Source organism: Cynoglossus semilaevis, chromosome 13, assembly GCF_000523025.1.
Source record: "Cynoglossus semilaevis isolate Cse_v1.0 chromosome 13, Cse_v1.0, whole genome shotgun sequence".
Taxonomy (NCBI): domain Eukaryota; kingdom Metazoa; phylum Chordata; class Actinopteri; order Pleuronectiformes; family Cynoglossidae; genus Cynoglossus; species Cynoglossus semilaevis.
The window spans coordinates 9217141-9244665 of record NC_024319.1 but is presented as its reverse complement, the minus strand read 5'-3'; the positions used below and the strand labels follow the sequence as shown (position 1 = coordinate 9244665).

Below are 27525 nucleotides of genomic sequence, written 5' to 3'. Positions count from 1 at the left end.
ATGGAGTCTGACACCTCTGGTTGTTTCTCACTGGGCTGTTATTTACAGCGAACTGGTGGAAATACAGAGATTACAAAATTGTTTCACCGTGGATGTAATTCATAATTATTCATAAAAACATATTTATTTTAAGTAAGTATTTTAAGTACACAAATTAGTACTGCCAAAATGGCATAACATTAGTAAGTTAAACAAATTGACTTATTAAATTATTTTGTTTTGAGCAAAGAGTATGAGTTTCATAGTCCATATAATTATATAAGGCATTTTCAGCAAATTGTGATCAAAACGAGTTTTACATAATGGCCCAAATCTTAATTCAAAACATAGTTAATCCATTAACCATCTAATATATGAAGCACATATTTGACATTTAAGTAAAACGTGTTTTCCCTCTTTTATTGTGAAACAGCTAAACCGGACGTGGACAGACATCAAAATTACGTTGGCGGAAACAAGGTTTAAAATTGTTTTAATTTTTGTTGTGGTGCAGAGAAAGTCTTGGTTGTGGTCGGAAATACGTTCGTTTTCTGTCATTCGTCTGGTTATGGTTAAATGGTTAGTATGTTGTCTTTTAAGAGCTAACTATCTCTAATACTGTCACATCCGGAAAGTTCGTCTTTGTTAAATGTGAATCAGTCTTTCTTTCTGTCAGTTTTAAAGCAAACACGCCAGCTAGCAAGTTGTTGTTTCGATGACTGCATCTCATGTTTTGATATTGTTTACAGAGATTAAATTTACTTCTGTCAGCGTTGAATTAATTTGTCTGTTCACAGATGTCTTCTTGCAAAAGACGGCTGTGTTTCCTTTCGTTTCTGTCTCTTTTGTCATCACTTTGTGATTGTCACCCACACGTGAGCCGGATGGTGGGTGCAAGAGCAGCATCCAATCAAACTGCAAGAAAAGGTAGTATGGCTCTACTCAGTAAAAAAGGGAAGTTAACCTACAGTCGTGCAAATGATAGATTACAGGAAAATGATCGATTGACCACTGTTGACCAAAATGTTCACATAATTACTTGTTTACTTAAGTTATTAAGTAAATAGTTAGTTAGTTAAATATTACTAGCATACTTGAGGCATGGACGAGTCATGAGGCTAGTCGGTTACATACGGTTTAATGCAATAAAGATCCTAATACTTTTAAGCTGCCAGTGTTTTCTGACATTTATTTCCATTTAGTCTTTATTGCATGATTACTTTTATTATAAACATAGTGAAAAATATTACACAACAGTAAGACTTCTGTGTTATATTGCTTGCATCACATGCTGTTTTGTAAAGTTCAGAGCTCAAAGGTTATGTTAAATTATCAAGTGAAAATGTAGTCATGGAAAGTAAACTTTCTTTCACTGTCCTTCAGTTTCACATATAGCAGAAGAAGTCGCAGGCTATACTGATGTGGCAAAACAGATCATTGACCTGGCTGTGTATGGTGCTGCACAGAACCGATCCTACAGGCGACTGGCCGACTTCACTGACACTGTGGGGAACCGTGTCAGCGGTTCTCAGAATCTAGAGATGGCTATTAAATACATGTACAAGGCCATGACACAAGATGGGCTGGATGTTCATTTAGGTGAGTATTATCTGAAATACGCAGTTTAACTTGGCGGTATAAATATTGTAAGCGAAACCTAAATCTGTCATTGCTGTTTTGTACATTTCTAATCTAGAGCCTGTGAAAATCCCACACTGGGTGAGAGGGAAGGAAAGTGCAGAAATGATTTCACCCAGAGTCAAAAAACTAGCCATACTGGGATTGGGCAGCAGTGTGGGAACACCACCTGAAGGTAAAGACGGCTACGTTATGTCGGCAAATCCATTCAAACATCTAGCCTTAAAGTTCTCTCCCATTCATGTCACTCTCTCTTTGCTACCTTTACAGGTATTGAATCAGAAGTGTTAGTCGTTCAATCTTTTGAGGAACTGAAGAAACGATCGAGTGAGGCTGTTGGCAAGATTGTGGTTTTTAATCAGCCATTTGTGAGCTACGGGCTGACGGTGGCTTACCGAGCCTTTGGTGCCTCTGAGGCTGCTAAAGTCGGAGCTGTGGCCACCCTCATCAGGTCTATCACTCCATTCTCTATTAACAGGTATCTGGCTGTCTGCATGGGGATATTATTCATGCCATAAATGATTTTAATTCTATTTAAAGATCAAATCACTTGTGTGTCTAGAACAGCATGTCCTTTTTGGGGGTACCAAAAACATTAAATAAAAAACTCAACTAAGTGAAATTCTGACCTTGAATGATCCCAAAAAAGTCACTTCCTCTCCACATCCTTTGAGTTGAGTGACTGCCACCCATTTTTTTTAATTTAATGATAAATGGTTAGTATGTTGTCTTTTAAGAGCTAACTATCTCTAATACTGTCACATCCGGAAAGTTCGTCTTTGTTAAATGTGAATCAGTCTTTCTTTCTGTCAGTTTTAAAGCAAACACGCCAGCTAGCAAGTTGTTGTTTCGATGACTGCATCTCATGTTTTGATATTGTTTACAGAGATTAAATTTACTTCTGTCAGCGTTGAATTAATTTGTCTGTTCACAGATGTCTTCTTGCAAAAGACGGCTGTGTTTCCTTTCGTTTCTGTCTCTTTTGTCATCACTTTGTGATTGTCACCCACACGTGAGCCGGATGGTGGGTGCAAGAGCAGCATCCAATCAAACTGCAAGAAAAGGTAGTATGGCTCTACTCAGTAAAAAAGGGAAGTTAACCTACAGTCGTGCAAATGATAGATTACAGGAAAATGATCGATTGACCACTGTTGACCAAAATGTTCACATAATTACTTGTTTACTTAAGTTATTAAGTAAATAGTTAGTTAGTTAAATATTACTAGCATACTTGAGGCAAGGACGAGTCATGAGGCTAGTCGGTTACATACGGTTTAATGCAATAAAGATCCTAATACTTTTAAGCTGCCAGTGTTTTCTGACATTTATTTCCATTTAGTCTTTATTGCATGATTACTTTTATTATAAACATAGTGAAAAATATTACACAACAGTAAGACTTCTGTGTTATATTGCTTGCATCACATGCTGTTTTGTAAAGTTCAGAGCTCAAAGGTTATGTTAAATTATCAAGTGAAAATGTAGTCATGGAAAGTAAACTTTCTTTCACTGTCCTTCAGTTTCACATATAGCAGAAGAAGTCGCAGGCTATACTGATGTGGCAAAACAGATCATTGACCTGGCTGTGTATGGTGCCGCACAGAACCGATCCTACAGGCGACTGGCCGACTTCACTGACACTGTGGGGAACCGTGTCAGCGGTTCTCAGAATCTAGAGATGGCTATTAAATACATGTACAAGGCCATGACACAAGATGGGCTGGATGTTCATTTAGGTGAGTATTATCTGAAATACGCAGTTTAACTTGGCGGTATAAATATTGTAAGCGAAACCTAAATCTGTCATTGCTGTTTTGTACATTTCTAATCTAGAGCCTGTGAAAATCCCACACTGGATGAGAGGGAAGGAAAGTGCAGAAATGATTTCACCCAGAGTCAAAAAACTAGCCATACTGGGATTGGGCAGCAGTGTGGGAACACCACCTGAAGGTAAAGACGGCTACGTTATGTCGGCAAATCCATTCAAACATCTAGCCTTAAAGTTCTCTCCCATTCATGTCACTCTCTCTTTGCTACCTTTACAGGTATTGAATCAGAAGTGTTAGTCGTTCAATCTTTTGAGGAACTGAAGAAACGATCGAGTGAGGCTGTTGGCAAGATTGTGGTTTTTAATCAGCCATTTGTGAGCTACGGGCTGACGGTGGCTTACCGAGCCTTTGGTGCCTCTGAGGCTGCTAAAGTCGGAGCTGTGGCCACCCTCATCAGGTCTATCACTCCATTTTCTATTAACAGGTATCTGGCTGTCTGCATGGGGATATTATTCATGCCATAAATGATTTTAATTCTATTTAAAGATCAAATCACTTGTGTGTCTAGAACAGCATGTCCTTTTTGGGGGTACCAAAAACATTAAATAAAAAACTCAACTAAGTGAAATTCTGACCTTGAATGATCCCAAAAAAGTCACTTCCTCTCCACATCCTTTGAGTTGAGTGACTGCCACCCATTTTTTTTAATTTAATGAAATTAACATTTCTACTTTCAGAAACATCTTGACCACCTGAAATTAATATATATTAAGTTAACATTTCTACTTTCAGAAACATATTGACCACCTGAAATTAATATATATATATAAAGGTAACATCCTTGTAGATGTAATTGTCATCATAACATCGAGTGACCCATTAATAAAAGATACGGGGTAAAAAAAGGAATGTGGACTTCATTTAATTTCTACCACTTAGTACTCCACTTCCTGTAGTCCACACACAGGTTGGCAGGATTACCAGGATGGAGTGAAGCAGATCCCTACGGCCTGTATCACTGTGGAGGATGCTGAGCTGATGTGGCGAATGGCACAGAGGGGACAGAAGATTGTGGTGCGACTGACAATGGAAGCAAAGACACTGCCGGACGCTGACTCCTTCAACACAGTGGCAGAAATAAAAGGCTGGCAGCACCCTGAACAGGTAGAAGGTTCAATCTCATTATTATCCTTAACTGCTGCTCTGATGCTGCCTTTTTGTCTGGGTGACTTTTTGACTTGATGCAATGACAAATAATGTAGAGACTGTAATTTTCACCATTTAATATTTACACAGTATATGTGGCAGTCTTAGATCAACGTTTGTAATCTTGTCCGTGTGTCATTATGTCTGTGGAAAAAGACATTTAACCTGACGTTCCCTGTCAGAACCAGCCAGGGTCGGTGTCCTCATTGTGCTACGTCCAAGACTGGATCACTAGGCCAGTTTTGTCAGTGAGTAATTAACTGCTGTGGAGAATAAAAAAAAACCAAGCAGATTAATCAGTGAGTAATTAACTGCTGTGGAGAAAAAAAAAACAAGCAGATTAGTGACAGAAACCCACAGTAAGAAATCTCTAAACCAGAGGTCTGCAATACTAGATACTAGAATAAAAAGGCACTGTACGGGTGCTTTGAAACATTTGGTTGGTTGAACATTTTTTATATCTCTATATATTTTTTATTATTATTTACCCACTTTTTCTTAATTAAAATATATTTAAGTACACATTACCAAGATGTCCAGTATTTTATTATTTGGATAGAATAGTAATAAATCCTGTCCACTCTGTATATGAAAGCTACAGAACATGCTGAAGTGACGTTATGTTGGCCTGGTGAGTGGACGCTGCGTTGCGTAGTCATTTATCTCCATCAATCAAACCTACATTCCCACTTCAAAAAGACTTATATAATTGTGTTTTGCCACTAAAAAAAATGGTTTATTTAGAGACCGGTGCCCTACTGTAGTTTGTCCTCGTCAGTCCAAACAACCTTTGAGAAAATTAAAGACCTGCAAATGGAGTTTTTCATTTAATGGTATGAAGAGTTGTTATTTATGAACCCATTGTAAAGTGAGCAACTGGATGATGGTATCAACATATTTGTTTTTTTAACAGCTATACAAAAGCAGCTGCAGTCACCATCAGTATACTGTAGTCATGTTGGATAGAACAGGACGAATCATATGACTGTGTTAAGTCATGTTTCCTTGGATATGGCCGTGACGTTTAAACAGAACAATGCAATAAACTTAATGCGACTGTAAAATTCTTGGGAAATGTGGCGCAACCTGAGCTGCTCGTTAGTCATCTGTACGTACGTCCATACACATCATACTTGGAACTTTTCCACTGGTAGACCTCTCTGTTAAAACTATTAGGCAGTGAAATATGTTCTGCTAAGAATTAGAAGCTTGTAACTGCGGAGGTAACACACATTATTTGACCCAGCTGCGGTGAAGTGTCAAACAGTACTGGACACGGCTTCTTTGACTGTATTTGGGTGAGGAGTTAGAGGTGGATGTGAACAGTTTTCGGTCACCATCATCTGTTTTTTTTTTCTTACTTTAATTGGTCTTGTTTTCACTTTTGGTGTAATTGGGACTCTAATTTAGTCTTTTTAGTCTTGATGACTGTTTTAGATCACTTATTCAGATCCTGTTTTATGTTAACATTATGAAATAGTCTCACAGTTTTGTCAGATCATTTCTTACATTCCAATGTTTTTTTTATTGCATTCACTGTGGGAGCTACTCTTTGGGTTTCATAAAGGATTTCTAAGAATTAGGAAATGTTCAAGTGATTAAAAACCATGCATGCAGAATTGCTTTTTAACAGTCAGTTTCATACACACTCTCATATTTATCGAGTTCAGTCTCTGCATTATATCTTAGTCACTCACTCGTACACCTCTGGCCTCTGGTTTCTGACTGACTTTCACTAATCTCACCGTCATGTTCATAAAACCCTTGACAGAATGGCCCTGTGACATCATCCTTCAGAGACCAACCTTTAGACGTTTGAGGTAAATACGGGCTGTACAGCTACTGTATAGACTGTCAGCAACATTGGACAGACAGACCATGGTTTTGTGAGGCCCCAGATAATAAAAAAAAACAAAACATTCCCCTCATTATTTCACCACCAGTCCAAAAGGGGATTCTCTGTAGCTAAAAACTGGTTTTAACCTGGGTCGCTGTCGTCTGTATTCTCCGCAGTAACATTATGATGCATTTTTATGACTTTACCAAGTGTTCTTAATTATCCTGTGCCCACCACGGTCTGACATTTCCGTTCGTAGACGCAGTGGAACGTGATGTGGTCTCCTGCTCCTGACGCCCATCAGATCTTCTCTCCTCTCAAATATGTTTTCGCTCACCACAGTCGGAGAGTCGTTGTCCCATTACCATAATCATTATCATTTTAAATACCAGTATGGTCTTCTGCTCTGCTCTTTCATACACGTGGCCTTCAGTGGAGCTGCTGTTTGCTGGATGGTTTGTTTTTTGCATGTTTTAGTTATTAAGTTTAAAAAAAAAAAAACAGGAACAAACTACTTTAAAATGGTTTGAATTATATTTTAGGAAAATCCCCTTTGGAACATAAAATAATTACCTAGAGGACCTTCTCAGAGTAGTGCTTATTCTACAGCAGTGATCTGTGTCTAGCTCTGCTGCAACTAGGAGAGACTTGGTGCAAAGTTTGTAACTAACAGGCTCTGCCACTGCACACATATCATTTATTATTTATTTTTTATAGATCCGGATTTATTCTGGACAGACATTAAGAGGACCAGACACACAAATTGTTGATTGGATGGTTTGGTGGATGATCTAAAGCCTCTAACTCTTGTTGATTGGATGGTTTGGTGGATGATCACTGCTCTAAAGCCTTATGTGAGCCAGTGTAGCCATGATAACGCAGCAATGCTCTCTGCAAACAATGAAACTCTGTGAAACACCATACTTTGAGCAATGTTTTGGTTTTAAGCCTCAGTATTGGTCAAAAACAGAATTAACCCTGTGGTTTCTATGAAATACAGTAGGTAAGATAATAGTTCTATGATAGATCCCATGATAGAAAAAAATAATTAAAGCTTATGGAGCTAATGACAGCTGTGACGTTGATATTTTGTTGTTTGTACAAGTGAGCTGTACTGTGTGCTGCATTTCAAACAGCAACAGTATCTGTTCCTGACATGATAAGTTTTGTTGGCAGACGCAGGTTGATGGTGTTTGCGTTAGGATTTTTCCGGGAACGTGGCTATGACCTGTTTGTGTGCACAGGATGAGCATCAATAGTCTGTAACTATTAGTTACTTAACAACTGCAAAACATCATGACATAAAACAGAAGTCCAGAATTATCAAACATTGAAATCAACCAAACACAATGGCGTCTGTTGAACAGTTACTCTCGTCTGTCAGCTGGTCACTGGGTGTTAACCAGTGAACTCTTTCACCAAGTCTAGTCTCTACTGTATGTAGGAAAAAGTCAGGATAAGTGAAAAATCAGCCGGAGACTCGGATTAGACGGATGTCGGTCTGTTTCTATTCTGATCTGGGAACTAATGCGTGGTCCCTCATTATAGAAAAGGGAAATGAAACACATGGCATGGCTGACATCATTACTGGCCCAGTGATTTGTGCTTCGGCTGGCAGAGGATGGAAATGTGGTGTGTGTGTGTCTAAGTGTGTGTGCACGTACCCACGTTCACAGAAACCCGTCCATTTGAGGTTTAGTGAGTCATTTCCACAGTTTAGCCTCTGTGGGACTTTTCAGAGCCTCATTTCAGAGTCTCATCTGAAAATGATGAGTTGCTGAGATTTTTATTTTCCACTCCCTCAGCTGGTACGTTTTTATCTAAACGTTAAATCTTAAATGTCCTCAGATGTGTGGGATTCGTGTTTATGGCCAGTCTGACTCAGCATGTCGTCTGGGTGTACAGTAGGGTGACAATTTTTGTTCCCATTTCCAAAAACCCCTTCAACATGGGAAACGACAGAGTCTGCAGCCTACACACTGTAGCTGACAGTGCAGCTGCAGCCAAGAAAATGTTTTTCAATTGGAATTAATATGAAGTTATCTGTAAAACTGTCAGTGATCAGTACCTACATTAATTGAATAAAGTTACACATTTGTATCCATGTTTGCCAAACTCTTTTTAGTCAGAGACACTAAACTGACCGGACTGTTGTTTGTTTTTGATCCTGTGATGGACGGATGAAATGGAATGCACTCTAGTGCCCCCTCAGTGAAACTAAACAGGATAAAGTATCCCAGTGGTTCCTAGATATTTGCTGCTTTTGCACTGTGACCCTTAGGGGCCTGTCCCTCAGTTTAGGAACCGCTGAAGTTAGATTTGAGCGAATAAAATAATGTTCATTATTTTGGATTTATACAGTATTTTCCACCTGAACAACTTCATCTTTTATTAGTGTAGACTGTCACCTATATGTCCAGCACTACATAAGATGATGGTAATTATTTTAGAAAGAAATTACAATACATTACATGCCGTGTTGATAATGGATGGATCGCAGATATTTTTTCTGGCACAGTTCATTCTTTAGATCTGTTTTTCTTAAATTCCAGATGTATCTGATTATGTTTTTGGCTGCAATTTGAAAAAAAGGACAAAATTATTGCCATGTTCTTTTTGATGATTTCCTGACATTTCCTCACAGTTGGATGCTGAAATATTGCAAGAGGAGGATATACATAAAAACAATCTTCAAACTCACCTCCCTAGTGTGTGTGTGTGTGTGTGTGAGAGTGTTGTTGTAACCTTGTACAAACCCATCAATGGAAAATATACGGGTTGGATTTTGGAAGTAGACACATCAGCAAGCAGAAAACAAATCATTCCTGATTCATGGAGTTTCCTCACACATTAATATTTGTGTGTCTGCTTTTCATGTTCGTGTCCATTTTATATTTCCAGTCAATGTCTTACTATCTCCGTGAGTGGTTTTAACATCATTGGTTTACGAGAAAAGAGCTGTGTGTCTGTTGGAACGCTTTTGTTTAACAGGAATGATGTTTTATCTGGGTCATTATCCAGACGGAGCGTAAACAGATCAGAAAATGTTCTCTAACCTGGAACTTCAGGTCAGGAACCTCCCACTGACTGGATTTAACCCCCTACAGTTCCTGGAACTTGGACTGTTGTTCTGTGTGTTTTTGTTAAAATGTTTTATTATAATGACTCAACACCTTTTCTTATTTTAACGCCCCTTCCCCCAGTTCACATTACAGAGAATGGCCAACTGTTTATGGGAACTACGTACTGTGGAGAAAATTTTTTTTTTTTTTTTTTTTTTTTTCTTTAAACCCCCCCCCCCCCCAAAAAAAAAAATCAGGTCGTTTTACTGAGTGGTCACCTGGACAGCTGGGATGTTGGCCAGGGAGCAATGGACGATGGAGGCGGAGCTATGATTTCCTGGGAGGCTTTGTCACTTATCAAGGACTTAGGTACTGTAGTAAAAAAAATGTAAATAAATAAATGAATAGTACATACAAATGTGCCAGATCTGAAAAATGAAAATCTGAAAGTAATTTTACTCTGTTATTTGCACTTTGAATGAACAGAAAATCAAATGTTTTGTAAGTTACTGTACCACATTAGAGACGTGTAACTGATGAATATTAGTTTGATGATGAAGCTGAGAACAAGCCTCAATTAAAAATAAAAACAGACACCAGACAAATACTGCAAATGAACCAAAGTGAACTGGAATATTTATACTTCCATTGTCTGTAGTACTTAATGACTGCCTTGAAGAAGGGGGAAAGGATTAAGTTCCAAACTTGGAGGAAACTTTTTGAGACGTTCCTCACACTGTAGATTGTAATTTTCAGTGACAGGGAGACAGTTATATAAAACAGACTGTGAGTCTACTACAGTCTTCTAGTAAACAGAAGAAAAATCCTCCAGATTGTAACTATTTTTCAATAGTCTGTGCTGTATGTAAAAAATTGCATACTAAAGAGAATGTTTATTTTTTTTGTACCAGTATAAAGATAATTTACTTCATTTTCAACCCCATAACTTTTACAGTTGTTTTTTTTTTTTTCATTTTCTCCAGGTTTGCGTCCCAGGAGAACTCTCCGTACAGTTCTGTGGACAGGTGAAGAGCAGGGTGGAGTCGGAGCTCAACAGTACTTTAATCTACACAAGGTACCGTTTAGTTTTACTGCGCTACTTAAGTGAGTAGAAACCACACGGTAACAGCAGTAAATCACATGTGGTTTTCTGCTCCAAAGGGAGCCAGAGGAGTCGCACCGCTTTGTGAAAGTATAGACTGTAGCAGTCTGTAGGAGTGGAGAACCGGAGAGGCCTTGGCTGACCACCAGGGTTTTTTTCCCTGCACAAAGGATGTAAACATCATTCTGCAATCTCACAGTTTCCTTCTTTAGAGATCTGGCCATTTACCAGACTGAGCTCCACAATAAACTTCATTCTCAGAAACTAAGGGTGCAGGATTACTGCTTGTTTGTACAATTTTCAACAATTTACCCTAATTCCCAGGTTCCTATATTAGAATTATACAAATTATACACCAGGCTATGTATAATTAGAATTCAAATGACTTCTGGTAAGGCAACTGTAATTGCAACTGCGACCGTTTCATTGAGAGTGTTTGAAAACAGAAGAGCCTAAACTTGTACTTGAAGATCCCATTGTCTTTGTCTGACATTTGTATTGTTTTTACTCCAAAAAAAAAAAAAATCCCAATAGACAAGTTTTGTCTCTCACTTCCTGTGTCTTTCTGTTGTGCACTTCCTGTCCTCACTCAGGTCAACCTGTCCAACTTTGACCTTGTCATGGAGTCTGACCTGGGCACGTTCACACCGGTCGCTTTGCAGTTCACTGGAAGTGACTCAGCAAGAAAGGTGGGACTGAAACACAACATAATCCTACACTCACCACAGTACATTAGGTTAGTGATGAAGTAAAGGGTCACACTGTTTCCTGACAGTGGCACCAGTTTCCCCTAATCTGGACTTTCTCAAAGATAATTGTATGTTCCCACGCCAAATTTTTTCCAAGTGTGTCTGCGTGTTTGTGTTACTCCTACAGTCCTTTTATATTTAAATCTGCATCTTTTATGTCTAAACCAGTGGTTTTCATTTTTTTTTGGCTTGGGATTTGATTTTGACATCACAAAATGTCTCTTTCTCGCCACCAGAGAGACAGAGACATTTTGTGATGTCAAAATAATTTAGTAGCTCTCACTTGAAAAGTCATGTGATCACAGGTGTCAATAAAGATGTGACAGCACAGATACTGTAGAATATAGAAATAACCGACTGCTCACATCCTCAGTTTTCTCTGAGGTATTATTTCTGACCTGGTCAAATCTTGTTTGTTGGTTCTTTATTTAACAGGTGATGGAAGAGGTGGTCCAACTGTTGGCTCCCATCAACACGACCAAACTGGAGGCACATGGAGAAGGGACAGACATATCACCATGGATGCAGGCAGGAGTACCAGGTCAGTTGATTTGTCTCTGTCTGTAACCAGCGTTGTCAAAAGGAAGTGGTCATTCTTTCTTCCTCTAAATGTGGTTTTCTTCAATAATCGTTTTTTTTAGGAAAGTGCTGCATCCACAGAATCACATCCTTTTCGGTGACTTATATGTAATTAAGTAAAGCTGGGAAGTCGGGGAAACTTCAAGTTAACTTTAACTTCTGTTCGGAAGTGAAACCATTATCAGATCAGATATAAAACCTCTTTGTCTTCAGCCGTACATTTGACATTATGATATTTGACATTTTGAAAAGTGACCTTATGAACAGAAGTGTTTGGCACACCTTACAAGAACGAACCCCAACCAGAAAATCTTGTTTCTGTAGCTGAACCAAGATCAAATTGTAAATAAGCAGCATTTTAACTGGGGCTGTGCTGACAGTTTTCCTACAATAAAAGAAACCCCTCAATATATTGTTGTGTCTATAGTATTACAGTATACTGCAATATACCTGTATCACAAACACACCACACCACTAATCTAAACTCATGTCATTGAAATAAGGGTGCTTTATTTTCTCCATAGTGTGTACTGTTTAGTATCTGTGATTAAAAGTTCAAAAGTCACCAAAGCCGGTTTCATAGTTTAATGCCTGCCTCCTCTCGTCCAGCTGCCAGCCTCCATGTGGCCGACAGTCGCTACTTCTGGTTCCATCACAGTGAAGGTGACACCATGACCGTTCAGAACCCTCAGGACATGAACCTCTGCTCGGCATTGTGGGCCGTTGTTGCGTATGTCGTGGCAGACCTGGAGAAGATGCTTGATAGGTAGCTGTTTAGGAGAAAGGGTTTCAACCTGCAGTAGATGAGGTGAGTTATCAGAGCCACTGGTTGGTTTTACATGTAAAGACTTTTTTTTTAAAACCCCCTTTTTTTTGTAAAACCCTGGCTTAAAGAAAAAATGAAAAAATGATAACCTTGAGACTCAGTTACAACATCAAGTGAAATAAGTCTTACACATATCACAGCAATTCTTAATAATGTCTCTATAACTACACAACAGTCTACTTTCAACTGCAGTATTATTTCTGTTTTTTTAATGCTTTATTTGTGTTATATTGAACATCATAGGTTGGATAAAAATTATATATTGGGGTTCTATGATCATCACTGCTAAATAATTATTACAGAGACACAATCCATGTATTCAACATTCAACAACTACAGTTTTGCTGCTGTACAAATCTGGTCCTCTGAGGATTTCTTTGTGACTTTTCTGTTAAAAGTTGAGTGTATTACAGCACAACTGCAAACCTGTTTATTTTATACTTAACACGTGACTTTCTTCTCTTTAATTTCACTGAATTAAAATGGTGTACAAGCGAAACCCCTCAGATCTCAGTGCAGTCCCATGACCGTACCACCAACACGTGATAAGATGTTCCCATGCTGTGGTGATGTGGCTGTTCACAAAGAGGAAGAGTGACACAACACAATTCACTTTGTGTTTGTTTCCTTGGAAATGGAAATGTGGACAAGGAGGTGGAATAGAGAAGCAGAAGGAAACAAAATGACTAGAAAGAATTATTATTAACATTAACAAATATACACAGTAGAGGAGAAGCTGACGCAAACCATCATTACTCAGGCGCCGTGTGGACCAACGAAGGTTTCACAAACACATTTTCAGAGCAAGGACTTCTTTACTCCAAAGACTTGATAAGTGAATGCTCCCTGCAGATGATGTCAGGGTGAGTCACAGATAAAGTCATGTCCAAAAACGCAGACCATGTCTGTGTTGAAACAACGTTGCGTAGTTTCACTGTCTGTCACGCTCATAACACACATTAAGACACACAGTTGTCTTAGAAAAGAATGGGGCTCATAGTGAATCACACACACACATACATCACTGCCTCCTATGGACAGCAAACAGTAAAAATTCCCTTGTTCCCGGTGATCTGTTAAGTGCTGAGGAGAACAAGCGTCGCGTGTAAAATACATTGACCATTCAGGCCAGTTCTTCTCATTAAATTCAAACATATATGTAAAACATATTGTATGATGTAGTAGACATGCACTAAGAAACAAGTTAAGGTGAAATAAAGGCGGGAGTATGTGTAAAAAGCATAGGTTAGCAACTAAATTATAGCACGAAGGAATGAGTGAATGACGTAGTGTCTCTTGGCATTGACATTTTTATGTATCTCCGATCAATTGATGGCGTACGTGTATTTCCATTAAATTTTAATAAATGACAACAGGATTATTTGTCTATACTATACAGTACGGATACGTGCTACAGTGTGATGACTGAAAGGTGAAGATGCTGAGATTTGTATGTAGAGTGGCTGGAAGTGACGTAGAGAGGTTGGAGACAAAGTTAAGGGACATGTGCCGAGGAGAGAAAGTGTAGAGTACTGGACACAGGACGTTGAAGATGGAGCTGTCAGAAGGGAGGAAAGGAGGAAGATGACGTTATGGAGGCTATAAACAGAGTTAATTAAAAAAAGGTTAGGGAGGCAGTAGTAAGAATGAGATGGAGACAGATGGCCTGATTTAAGACTGCTGAAAAGGGCGGCCGGTGGAACACATCAGAATGAGACTGACGACGTTTCAAAGGACTCGGCAGTTCTACATTTTCCCAAAAGTAGTTTCTGTACTTTTGTGAACAGAGCTTTCATATAATTGAAAAGGCTGCCACCTTGTGGACAAATTACAGCACGAAACCAGCATTATACTACGTTAATCTCAGAATTTAATGCTGGAAATGAAGTGAGATGAAATTCAGAAGTGAAAACACCTGCATCTGTATTAAATTTGAAAATTAAAAACACAAGGAAACAAAGACATACCAAATATATATTGAAAATCACTTTATTAACATCATGTTAAAACTGATGAAAGGATATATTTTTAATAGTTAAACCTAACGTGATTATCTGCAACAGCTGTACAAGACAGTATATCAACAAATACCTATACTGCCACCAAGAGTTTTCTGAAGACAAGTACAAGAACAATAACTTTAACACACTTATGAGGACACTGAAAACAAACAAACAGATTCACAATTGTAGTTGTAACTGTGAATCGATTCAACAGTCAATGTGTTCAGGTGGCTACAGGTCTTCTGGAGTTAAAGACTTTAATCCCATTTTGCACTGATGAGCGAGCATATTTTGTGAGGAGGGCTCCAGTGGTCTGCTTCTCTCCACACAGGTCTCTGAAAAGGAAGAAAATGTGATATTAGAAGGCAGCAAAGCATTTGTGTTACGTCCAATGATATAATGAACCACATGATATTTTAAAATGTGTGATTCGTTAAACCCACTGTATATATGGTGTGATGTCGTCTTCTGTCCACTTCTCTCTGAGTGTGAAGAGGTGGTTAAAGCGTTCCACAGTGTCTTCTGGGAGATCGTCCACTCGAAGCAGACAGATAGTCTCAGGGTTGGACATCCGGTCAACCAGGGCCAGGCTCTGAAAGGTTAACAACACCGTCAACAGTTCTGTGTTTACATTCTCTGTGAGGTCAGTCAGTAGGATTTAGACAAGGGAAATGGACACAGCGCTTTTTGTAACAAAAATGCAAGACTGTACAATGTACAGGAAGACCAGTACAGTACAGTACAGTACAGGACATATTGACGTACTCTCAGCTGGTCCAGTCTGGTGCTCATACCCTCAGGGACACTCTGCTGCCAGACTTCCTGAAATTCCCTCAAGTTGAACTTGACAGCATTCTGCAGCAGCAGCTGTGCCAAACCTCGACAGACTTTATCTTCATGCAGTGAATAGAACACGTTGTCTAGAGAAGAACAAACAACACAAACTTTAGGGTTTCAAAGATTATTTAAGGTAAAATGATCAGTTATATTTTTAATAACTTCTTTTTACCATTTTCTGTGTAACGTTTGCCATAGCAGCTCAAACAATGCTCAATCATTGCTCTGTGAAAAAAAGAAACATTTTACAGTAAATAACATGCAATTTTTAGCTTAATGCAATTTTTAATTTTTTCTTGTTCTGACTTCCAGTCTTTCAGGGAAGAATTTTTAGCTTGATTTGTTTGTCATTCTGAACTGGAGAAGCTGAAACTGAAGATCATATCATTAAGGTTTATAATATAAAGAGCTAATTCAGCATTTTACTGTATTGGTAAAATAGGATTATACTTAATTAACTTCAAAAATGAAATGAAAATTGCAATCAATTTGTTAATTTTTAGACAGACAAAAAGCAAGAACTAAAAGCAGGAACAAATTCATTTCAGATGATAAGTCAATTCCATTAAATAGAGTTTAAATGACTATAGATTTCAGCCGTTCCTAAACCTAAACTTACCTCGGCTCCAGTGGTTCTAACTCTTCTAGTGTGGTCTGAAGTGGAACCTTATCAATGGGCCAGGACTCAGAATCCACCAGCTGAGTTATGTGACCGAGCAGCTTCATTTCATAGTCAAAGTCCAGGACTCGCCAGAAGTATGGAAGATAAAAAAAAAAAAAAAAAAAAGACGCTCTAACATTTTGACCGATACAACTGGCAGTTATTGGTAGAGAATTAGTTAGACAACAGTCACAGATTACCATCAATCTGACAGACGTGGATTGTCTCTAGGTGAGCCTTAATTTCCTCTTCACTGGCCTGGATCCTCTCCAGCAGATCTTCCATTGTATACTGACAATCAAGAAAGAAGGAGGTTTTCATTAAGAGCTATGAAACACACAAGCATAAGAACCATTTATAGATTTATATAAATATATAAGATGTAATCTGTTGTAAATTGTAAGATGATTTTGTACATTAAAATTTCAAAGTAAATTCTTTGCACTCAAACATTTTTGACCCAAGGATGTTATTCATTCTTGCAAACAGAAAACAAACATATCCAGGGTGTAGTGTTGAGAATAAATATATATGTTTTACTCTGTTTTCTGTGATTTCCTCCTGTCCTCCTAGAGCAGGTCCTTCATACGGATTCTCCATTAAAAGCTTTGTCAGTTTCTTCAGTTTGGGATGTCTTTTTCTCAGTTCCCAGTAGCTGTTACAGAATCCCCACACCTACAAGACGGTATGATCACTTCATTCACGTAGATCTGATGTTACATCCAGATTTATATTGGGTTTATGTAGGTGTTAGACTGGATGTAAACATATTTTAACTTCCTTACCTGTGTGTGAACCACCTGCTGACTGTCCTGGTTATTAGGAAGTTGGTCTGGAGTTTTGCATCCTGGCAAAAACAGCAGCAGGTTGGAGGTGTCTGCTATTTTCAGATCATAGGTTTTATCACCACTGCAGAGAACTGCATGTTCATCTTTATCTCCCCGGATCACAAGGCTGAAAACAAAGTGCATTTAAATTGTTTTCCAATCGTCATCAGTATCATTAACATTTATATTTTTCTTACTTATAACCTGCACCAATGCACTGCATATTTTGATTTGGATATATTAGTGATTTTTTGTGTGCTGATGTTCCTGATAGGTTACAATAACTTAATGGTTTTAATGTCCTCACTAAATGCTCCTCTACAGTGAACCCACCTTTGTCCAGTTTCTATGTGTTTGCACAGTGTGTCGTCCAGCTCCAACAGACAGTAATCTGCAGAAGACACATTCTCCCCAAAAGACAGACAGTGGATGGTTTCCTGTAGGTCCTCTTCTTTCAGTTTAGCGATCTGTAACGTGGCCTGAACCTCCTCTAAAGTTCGCATTTTAACTCAGACAAAGTTAAAATCGATAACAAACAAACAACTGTTTTTTAAACAGACTGTGTCGTATGTAATGCTCGGCGACTGTCAAGATTCCCCGCGCTTCACCAGACGTAGACAGGAAGTTGTCTGGGGGGCGGAACTACGTAAGAGTCCGTCGTTATAATATGATCGGTAAGAAATATGTTCTTGCTTACTTATAAACACTCGGTTTTATCTAACATAATACATATTAAACGTAATATGAACCTTATACCTTATATGAACCTAAATATATTCAGTACTGACTATTTTTACATGTGTATATTGTTGTTTTATGTTACTGTATTCGCGACATAAATGAGAACAGGAAGCGCCGCTCGGCTTTGCTTATTTCAACCAGACACTGCTACTGGACGGACCGTCGCTCACGCTGGGGGTCAAATGTTTTGAGGATGTGCTTGTAAAGTCGGGAAAATGTCAAATTTCTCTAGAACGGCTCAGGTAATATTCCATATAATGTGTTATTTTTGTAAGTGACCTATATAATTTGTCATCCCATCTATAATATTTAATGTAATAAGCGTCAATAGGTACATTTACAGTCATTGCTAATACAATGCTAGCTAGCATATCCGTGGCTTGAAGCCTCATAAAAGTGGCTCTTAGTGGTTATCAGATTTACATAATGTTATATTCTTGGTCACCACTCTTTAATGTATTTTGTTGTTATTGATATTGATATTTGTGGCAGAGGCATTTTTATGTTCTTGTAGATGCCGTTATAGAAATGTTTTAGACACGCGAGCGTAGTGAAAACGGCGTAGACGAGAGGCCGCATCTAAAGGTTGAACTGAAAAAAAGCATTAAATTACTTTTAAATGTTTTGTGTGGCGCATTGGGTCGTGTAATTTGATGTTTATGATAGCACCAGTTTAGTCTTTCAAGGACTCACGACATCCTCGTTTGAAATAAGCGATAACTCAAGCAAATGTGTTGATTCATCATTTGAGAACTACAACTTTTAATGTAATAGCTGATCTTGAACAAAATATCTTTGTAAGTTCAAGTTCACGACGAGTCTGCCCAGACATTTATATGCTTGTTGGGTAGCATAAACACTTATTAATTGTATATGAATTACATCATGATACAACAATCTAAACATATGGGATTAAAAAAACAATCTTTACCAAATAAAAATAATATGAAATGATCAGTATTTCCAGCATTTGGTTTGTCGCACATGCATATGCTTTTTTTAAACAAATACACTAATGAAAATATTGAATTAACATGAAGAGATGTATATTAATAGTATATTAATAATAATAATAATAGTAGTAGTAGTAGTAGTAGTAGTAGTAGTAGTAGTAGTAGTAGTAGTAGTAGTAGTAGTAGTAGTAGTAGTAGTAGTAGTAGTAGTAGTAGTAGTAGTAGTAGTAGTAGTAGTAGTAGTAGTAGTAGTAGTAGTAGTAGTAGTAGTAGTAGTAGTAGTAGTAGTAGTAGTAGTAGTAGTAGTAGTAGTAGTAGTAGTAGTAGTAGTAGTAGTAGTAGTAGTAGTAGTAATATATATAGTTTAATATATATATATATATAAATATAAGTTACTTGAACAATTTTACTAATGTGTAGGGTGTCTTTTGATACATTTTTACTATATTATACTTTAGTATAAAGATTGGTTGTTGTTTACTCTGTTTCAATAAAAGTAATTTATATTAAATGATATTTTTTATATCAATTTCTTCATATATTTTTTGAATAAATAAATAATATATAGGTCAGTATAACAGTCTGGCTTTGCGGTTAACCTCCAACTAATTCTTCCTTTTGAGATTCATTGTCTCTGCTTTATCTTACTGATTTTTCTGTGGGTGTTTTAAAAAAAAAACTTGTAAATATCAGATACTGAGATTCTAAATATAATCTTATACCTGAAACTGTACTAATTGTTGCGTCCTTTCTGTTTTTATTTTCTTCCAGCAATGGGCATCATTCGCCCGCTCCTGGTTTTTAATCGATGCTCGAATGCAGCCTCCAGGAAAAATAGCAAGCATGTGTTCTGTGAGATTACAGGGGAAACACAAACCGATTTATCACGCAATCAGTGAGTATGAACAACCGTTCAGCTGCGACATTATATCATAGAACTACCACAGGATGGCAGCAGTGTATCATTATTTAAATTACGTTCTTTCCATCTCTAATCTCAGTACATTTACCCAACTGATCGGGACCTAGTTGTCTCTATGATTGACTCATAACCGTAATCTCATGTTATTGCAGGTGATTTAGGAGACCACGTGGTTGTAATAAACAGCAGACACATTGCTTTCTCTGGAAACAAGTGGGAGCAAAAGGTTTATTCATCACACACGGGGTAAGTGTCCACTTACTACTAACATTGACGTTTTATGTTGAATATACATTTGTGTTTATTTAAATAAAGCTGATAGTTACTTCACAGTGGTTTCATAAACTCAGACACATCCTGGTCATCAGCCATAATGCTATGTAAAAATACTGTACATTTCTTTTGTAATGTCATATAATTTATCATACATTTAAATGCCTTGCATAGCTTTCTTTCTTTTCATATGGAATCACAGAGTTCAGAACAGTGTACAATACATCTCCAACACCTCTGCTGTTTATCAAAAAGAACAATCTTGTCTTTTCTCATAGGTATCCAGGCGGATTTAAACAAGTTACTGCAGCACAGTTGCATCAAAAAGATCCAAAAGCTGTAAGTTTAATTTATTTATTTTTTTGCTACTGTTATTACAAAATTATATCCTGTGCTATTATCCACCATTTGACCTGCACTGAAACTCACGTAGTCAATGGAAAAACAGTGAAACGACCAGCCTGTGTGCTAGCCATTGATGGCAGATGCTGCTTATTATCTGTTCACCGGTTCCTATAAGACCTTGACAATTGCATGCACATACTCCCTGTTTCTGAGTTTCCGTTAGGCCAGATAATCTCACAGGTGGCAATGGTACTGAAGTCAACTTGCCCCCAATTATATTCTTGTACACACACACAACTGTATCCAACACACTATAAATATAACTTGCACTCACTTGCAACTTGCGCTCTGTGAGACCTGCGCTTGAGCTTCATTAAATGTTCAATAACAACTTTCTATTTAACTCTCAATAAACTCTATAAAATCAACAACTTTGTTCATTTCCGTTTTATTCTTTATTCCAAGGTGACTTGACAAAATTGCCAAAACACAACTACGTCAAAAATTGCTTTGCTGTTATGGCTGTACTGTTGATTTTCTGTTTTCATCTGTAATGTTATGATTTTAACCCACATTCTGAGGGATTAACATAATTTCTGTGGCTGCTACATGCTGTGCAGAAGATGGAGTTACATTTTGACAGTTATCCTTTCCCTCATGCTGTATCTTCTGCTTGTGCATGTTTGTATAAAGTGCAAGAGGCAGGGATTAAACAGCAGTGGATTTACAGTGGTTCTGGTGAAACGCAGTATGACACTGTCAGGTCAAAGATGGTTCTGCTGGTCTTGGTTGTCACATATATTCATGGTTTCAGGATTTGTTGTGTCACATGCATCAAAGTATGTTCTCTCGTACACAAGATATTAAAATTAAAATAATTGATTGTAATAACTTAATGTTTAAACTGTCGTCAACAAACCTCTACTCTCATGATTTTGTGTAAATAGGTTTATATCTCAAATGGATAGAAACTGGCTATATAAAGTAGGAACTCATTAGGTTAAGTCAAGATACAAGAAACGTTATTTAGCATCCTATTACTCAACGTGACAGTCCCTAGTTTTCTATTGTTCACAGAAATTATAGAAGTTTTTAGTCTGTCTCTGATCTTTGGATGCAAACGTGTTTTTATGGGAAAACTGAAACTACAATATAATCTCTGACATACAACAACTTCACAAGAGTCTGCAAACTATTGTTTTAGTGATGTCATCTTTAAATCCCATGTCCCTTATTTAGAAGTGCTCTGTGGTAGATGTAATATAAATTATAATTACACAATTTCTTTGGTGCAGGATCTGTGTTGGCTGCAAATCTATATTCTACCAAAGCAGGAGAGACATGCACTCTAGTCCTGGCTCTGTGCTGATGTGGGTTTTAGTCCAGTCTCTAACCACAGACGTGTGTCCTGATGGTGGTTTAGTTTAAATGAGTTTTGGACGGTTGGAAAGAGAGAGAAGTGAAGAAATGGAATTTGACAGATGAATGGTTTGTCGGCACGGTCTCTGTCCAGCATTTCTCTCCAATATATCTGCCCAGCAGCTCATTCCAGAAACTCTGTCCAAGCTCAATTCACATTTTAGCTTACATTAAAAAAAAACACATCGAGTGGGAAGCAAATGCAAGAAAAATCTGTGAAAATGTTGTACTCAATATTTTAAGGTTGTTTTTTTTTTTTTTTGAAAAAAAGATGAATTAACTTTATGTTACAAATGTGCTTCTTTTCCACAGATTGTGAAGTTGGCAGTTTATGGCATGTTACCCAAAAATCTGCACCGGCGCACCATGATGCAGCGATTACACATCTTTCCTGATGATGTAAGTCCTGGTTGTTATCTCTCAGAGCTGACAGGTTTACAGACACTCCGCAAACAACTCAGTCTTCCGGGCTTATCATGGAGAAGCAGAAATGTGTTCCGTTATTGTGCCGTATTTCTGCTGATATCCGTGAAGTGTGAGGCAACTTTTATTTGATTTTCCATGTCAGGTATTTGACATTTCTGGTGCTCTACGTGCATAGTTAGTACTCTGTATGTCGAGGTTGAGGCAGGTTTAACGAGTTAACGCAAATTACTAAATGTTACTTTTATGCTAAAATGGTACTTATTTTTAATTCGGCGCACGCACCGTCTGTAATTTCACCGACGTAGATTGGACAAAACAGGAAGTGAACCAGCAATGTCATAGTAACATTTGGATAGAAGGAAGAAACATGGATTATAATTAATATATTTAAAAAATGGGGAATTCAGCAAACCACTACTTAACGATACTTTATTACTGTTGACCTGAACTGCGTTAATACCGCAGTACGTTGATGCGGTTATATGAACAACTCCTGAAAAACGAGTCTCTGGTCTGTTCACTCCGGTAGGCATTTCCTTCAAGACTGTAACAGGCTGAAGGAATTAGTTTGATATGATTCAGTTGTTTGTATGTCTTTCTAAAGTTAATGTCTTAATATTCTACCTTTAAGTTGCTCCAATAACGGTGTCATGTACTTTTGTGTTGATGAAGCCTCCTCCCCTGACACTGCAGCGTTTTTATTCCTTGTTCCCTGTTGTCATCTTTGAGCTCACATTAGGGTTTGGAGATGACAGTTTAGAGCTGATGTTTAGACTCACTGCTCTCAGGCTGTGTCCAGGTGCAGCAGACAAACTCTGATAAAACCGTGCTCCACCTGCAGAGCAGCAGATGTTAGACACTGATAGTGGGGCATTTATCTGCAAAACAACATCATATTTTTACACTCTTTGTAGTAAAAAAACAAAAAGCTTTTAAAGTGACAGCCTATTAATTGAATGTCATGGTTCTTAATTTAATGGATGTGAGTTTTTTCACCTGAGAGCAATAAATCCATAATGGTGTGACCGTAGGAGGAACTCTGGTAGATGTGAAAATTCCTGGTTGAACCTGTGACCATTTTTTTTTACTTGACATATTTTAAAACTCCGCTTCAGCGAGTTAGTCATGAATATTAATGTGAGCCAATCTGTCCAACCTTGGAGAATGATGTATTTTCCTCAAAGTTTTCTTGAAGTATATCTGAGTAGTTCTATTTAACGCTGTAAAAGTTCCCTTCTACATCCTCAGCATCCTCTTCACGTCAGCTCTCTGCACTTCACTTTCTCGCCTCATTTCTCTCCGTTCCTCTTTAATTCCGTGTCCTTTGTAAAACTCTGTTCCTTTGCCTTCGCTCACCAGGAGCTGCCGGAGGACATTCTCGCAAACCTGACGGAGGAGCTGCAGCAGCCCAGGGAAATCCCCAGGAAACTCAACGAGTACACGCAGGAGGAGAAAGATGCCTTCCCCAGGGTCTGGACACCGTATGTACAACACACAGGATAAAATTGAACTGTTTTACTCCTATTTTTCTGAAGTCCCTGAATGCAGCAATACATAAATTGGTGCCATTGGTGACAGTTTTTATTTTTTAAAGTGGAAGTTGTTTTGGTTCCTGTAGATTCACCACAGTTTTAAAATGAGTGTTTGAAATTGTTGGTTTGGGTTTAAGTCTTGGTATTTAAGTTATTATTGGTAAAATATCTTCTAATTTCAAGTTCTTGGCAAATCTTGGCAATCTTTTACAGTTATCATTAATTTTGGTGCTACTGAAGAGATTCTGAAAATGTGTTGAATTTGACCTTGGTGGTTCTTGTAGGGTCATTTCTGGGTCACCGTCACGCCAACTTAATCAGTTGTTGTTACTAACTGTGGGCTAAGTATTAGCACTTGTGGTAACTAAGTTGACTTGAGCTATAATTGGTATAATAATTGGGAGGTGTATTGTCACTATTTGAGGCTACTCCTTAGCTACTTCTGAGCTAATCTTTAGTTTTGTTTACCTGATTTATTTTAAACATTTACTGTTTTTGTCATTTTGAGGCTGTTGGCTTTTTCTCGGCTAACATTTAGTTCTCTTTTCTTGCTTGTATTTCTTTATGGCTATTTCTAACAATAAGCTAGGTTATGGCTAACCTTTAGTAACAACTCTGAGCTACTTTGTTTTCCTTATATTTACTTTATGTAGAGGGAATGTAGACAGTGACAAAACAAGCTAAATGTTTCTTTGAACACACAAACGTAAGCATCTTTTAGCTTGAAACTTAATAAGTAAGAGTTTAATAATCTTTTTATTTTTATTTAAATGAACAACCGATAGGGGGGCGGTGTTAAACAGAGTACCCACCTCACAGAGTTTTTTTCCCTTAACAAACCTTCTGTTGTAATTCTTTCATGACACTTTTGACTTTTGCAGCCACAGTTATGTCTGTATAAACAAATACTCCTTCACTGCGTGATACATTTTGTCTGAGAGCAACAGAAGATTTTTACATTCAGATGAGTTTGATGTTTAAAAGCCACAGATGTTGGGATTCCAACCAAGTCTCCTTTTCTCTCTCTCTTACTTGTGTCCAATGGAAGTGTTGACTCTAGAGTTTGTGACATGTCACCTATAATTAACAGGGACAGTGCAATTTTTATGTTAATGAAGACGCTGGGTTTGCGCTGCTCCTCGTCTGCTCTCCGTCAGTCGTGCGGCGCGTGTTGTTTTCATGGTCTTATTAAGCATCTTATGCCTCAGTAAATCCAATTCAACCGCCTCTGCTGTTCAACCACTTTGTCTCTGACAGAAAATGAGACCCAGTGTTTTTTCATGGTAACTACAAACACGTGTGGCAGTGGTGTTGATGCTGCTTCTGCCAACAGAGACATGTAGTCTGGCATGTAGTGTCGCAAGGAAATTCACTTTTGTGTCAATAATGAGAACTCGTTGTTGATGAAGGAAATTTTTTGTTGAACCAAGACTACGAATATGAATATTTACATGTTAATTGCTACTAAAAAATTGATAGTGTAATGTATGTAGTGTATGTAATATCCATACAGTATTGTTAAATTGGATCACGCTCCACAGCTAACTAATCAAATTTCTTTAATTAAAATGATTTTAATAAAATAAATTTAAAATCAGAGGCAATTTGATTAAATGTGAAACTTTATGTATGTGTGATAAATGTCATTTTTACATTTACTTGTGTCACTGTTACTAACTCGTTGGCCTCTCACTGCCTTTAGGCCAAAAACGTCTCGTTTCATCTGTGATTCTGTGTCTAACCTTTGAATATAAACAGTAAAATGTCACTAACACAGCGGGGGTGGGGGTGCGTGGGATTCATCCCCATTGTTTAGATGTACAAGGTTGTTTTCATGTGTTTTCATTTGACTTAATCATATTCATGGAATTTTCTGAGTGAAGTGTTTCATGGTTGAAGACCGGCCTGACCTTTTGACCTACAGATTTTTTTTTTATATATTGAAGTTGCACGGTTGCCGTCAGTCAATCAATAATGTACAAATAAACTCATGTCATTGCATCTAAAGCCAGAGCTAAGATTAGAATTAGGGTTAGATCAGAGTTGGTGTACAGATTAAGATTAGACCTGTATTTCCTCAAAGCATGTCTTTTGGTAGAATATAACAAAAAATCACTTTAGTTAAACTGTGTGTGTGTGTGTGTGTATTGATAGATGACACTCCTCAGCCAATGGCTTTGTTTGCTCAGACCTTTTCTGTGTGATCATCAAGGTCAGGCCAGTCCTGGTTCATTTACGTGATGATGGATCTCAGCCTGGTTAATATTCCTCTGCACTTTGTTGTATTCCTTGCACAGATCGTACGTGTGTGTGTGTGTGGAGGCTGAGTTAAGATCAGCACGGGTGATGAAACTGCCGCCATTTTCTAAACAAAGCTAATATTCCTTTAGATAAAGCTTGAAACAGGAGAAAGAATATAATCTGTTGATGCTGAGATTATCCTTTAACTCAACATGTTTCAACCTCCACATGTAGTTCTGATGATTGGAGGACGAACTGGAGTGACCGTTTCTATGGTGTTAGAACCTCACGGTGACCACGCACACACAGACGTGCAGAAAAAAAATGAGTTGGTGTAAAAACAGCCCTGAAGACAACAGTAGCTTTATTACACTCGATAATATTTGTCTGCTTTGGATCACAACAAATACAGCATCCTTTGATAACATCAGTAATCTCCGTGTGAAAATTAATGTTTAAAAAAAAAACCAGCGTGGCGTCCACAGCTTCTGGTCTCATTTTGAAAAGAAGAAATGATAAAAATCTGTCTGCCGTCTATGCCCTTGTTTTTCCTTCCATGTTTTTCCTCCTCATTGTAATTGCTTCTTTTCCAGACTTTTATGATTCCCTTTTACTAATGTTTTTTTTTCCTTTTTTTTCTTTGCAGACCGGAGGACTACTTGCTGAAATGAAATTGAAGCTGGGTGCTGTGATCACAACAGAAGGTTTTCTTATTATTTCATCACTGAAGCCTGTGGTTTCCTCAAACATATTTAGTCACATGTTGCAGGACACTTTGGTGCGAAGGGAAGTGGTTTCACTGATTTTTTGTTTTTTAATCAAACCATTTGATTAAGCCAGGAGTCTCCAACCTGTGGCTCCTGAACCACATATGACCAAAATGAGCCTGACTAACTAATACATCAGACCAGAGTTATAGGTGGAGAACAGAAACAGAAGGAAGAAGCTGTTATGGTTAAACTAAATTATCTTGATGCTAACAGCAAAACAGCGTAATAGCACTGTCCTCTTATCTCAAAGTGAGGTGTGAGTATACTTTTTGTACTTTACTACAGTACTTAAACCTCCATACACCTCAGTACAGCCATCATTTGCCATAACATTATTTTGCTCTCACTCTAATTGTTAAAATTATTTTTTTAAATGGCTCTTTTGGTGTTGATGGTTGAAGACCCCTGACTTAAATCATTAAAGAACAGACAGTATTTCTGGCACTGAATAAAATGGTGTCTGTTTTGACTGTGATGTCTCTGTAAACAAACCTAAATAATCAACATGCAGCTCAGATTGTGTGTAGGTTTTTTTCCCAGTGATTACAAAACCAGAGCAGCTCAGATCTGGTCTATAAAAAGTGACATCTTTCAGAGCGGATCCTTCTTTTAAAGGTTCGTGACTTCACAGCAAAACCAATTAATGTGTCTCCATGACAGCAATGAGGATTTTACTGTGCTTTGAGAAGGAAATGTTAACTTTGATCACATAGCCCTGAGGGTTTCACATTTGTTTGTGTGCTTTCCAATTTCCAATTTGTTTTTGTCAAAAATTGTGCATTTTCTAAGTTGTAATGTGTACAGTAAAGAATCTAAAATACTAGCAAA

At 37.8% G+C, this 27525-nt stretch overlaps 3 protein-coding genes across 4 annotated transcripts; 2 read left to right on the top strand and 1 right to left on the bottom strand.

Annotated features, from left to right (window-relative positions):
- The first annotated feature begins 406 nt into the window (after window positions 1–406).
- On the top strand, window positions 407–13246 carry LOC103388440 (carboxypeptidase Q). Of its 2 annotated transcripts, XM_008323406.2 has the most exons (11): window positions 407–558; window positions 777–906; window positions 1363–1578; window positions 1676–1792; window positions 1888–2095; window positions 4343–4550; window positions 9749–9860; window positions 10475–10566; window positions 11187–11282; window positions 11778–11883; window positions 12531–13246. In XM_008323406.2, exons 1-11 carry the CDS (start codon window positions 556–558, stop codon window positions 12689–12691), a joined length of 1449 nt encoding a protein of 482 aa, XP_008321628.1. In that variant the 5' UTR covers window positions 407–555; the 3' UTR covers window positions 12692–13246. The 2 variants fall into 2 exon arrangements, with proteins under 2 accessions (XP_008321628.1, XP_008321629.1); XM_008323407.3 differs by lacking the exons at window positions 407–558; window positions 777–906; window positions 1363–1578; window positions 1676–1792; window positions 1888–2095 and adding exons at window positions 2409–2681; window positions 3138–3353; window positions 3451–3567; window positions 3663–3870.
- Window positions 13247–14041: 795 nt separating this feature from the next.
- dscc1 (DNA replication and sister chromatid cohesion 1) lies at window positions 14042–17773 on the bottom strand. The gene is made up of 9 exons (XM_008323405.3): window positions 17409–17773; window positions 17034–17202; window positions 16789–16923; window positions 16448–16539; window positions 16207–16344; window positions 15760–15812; window positions 15516–15670; window positions 15194–15342; window positions 14042–15085 (listed from the first exon to the last, which is right to left on the bottom strand). Exons 1-9 carry the CDS (start codon window positions 17576–17578, stop codon window positions 14974–14976), a joined length of 1173 nt encoding a protein of 390 aa, XP_008321627.1. The 5' UTR covers window positions 17579–17773; the 3' UTR covers window positions 14042–14973.
- A 135-nt stretch (window positions 17774–17908) lies between these two features.
- On the top strand, window positions 17909–27525 carry mrpl13 (mitochondrial ribosomal protein L13). The gene is made up of 7 exons (XM_008323404.3): window positions 17909–18058; window positions 19541–19664; window positions 19844–19937; window positions 20243–20303; window positions 22041–22127; window positions 23514–23635; window positions 26574–27525. The coding sequence occupies exons 1-7, from the start codon at window positions 18032–18034 to the stop codon at window positions 26596–26598; spliced, it is 540 nt and encodes a 179-aa protein (XP_008321626.1). The 5' UTR covers window positions 17909–18031; the 3' UTR covers window positions 26599–27525.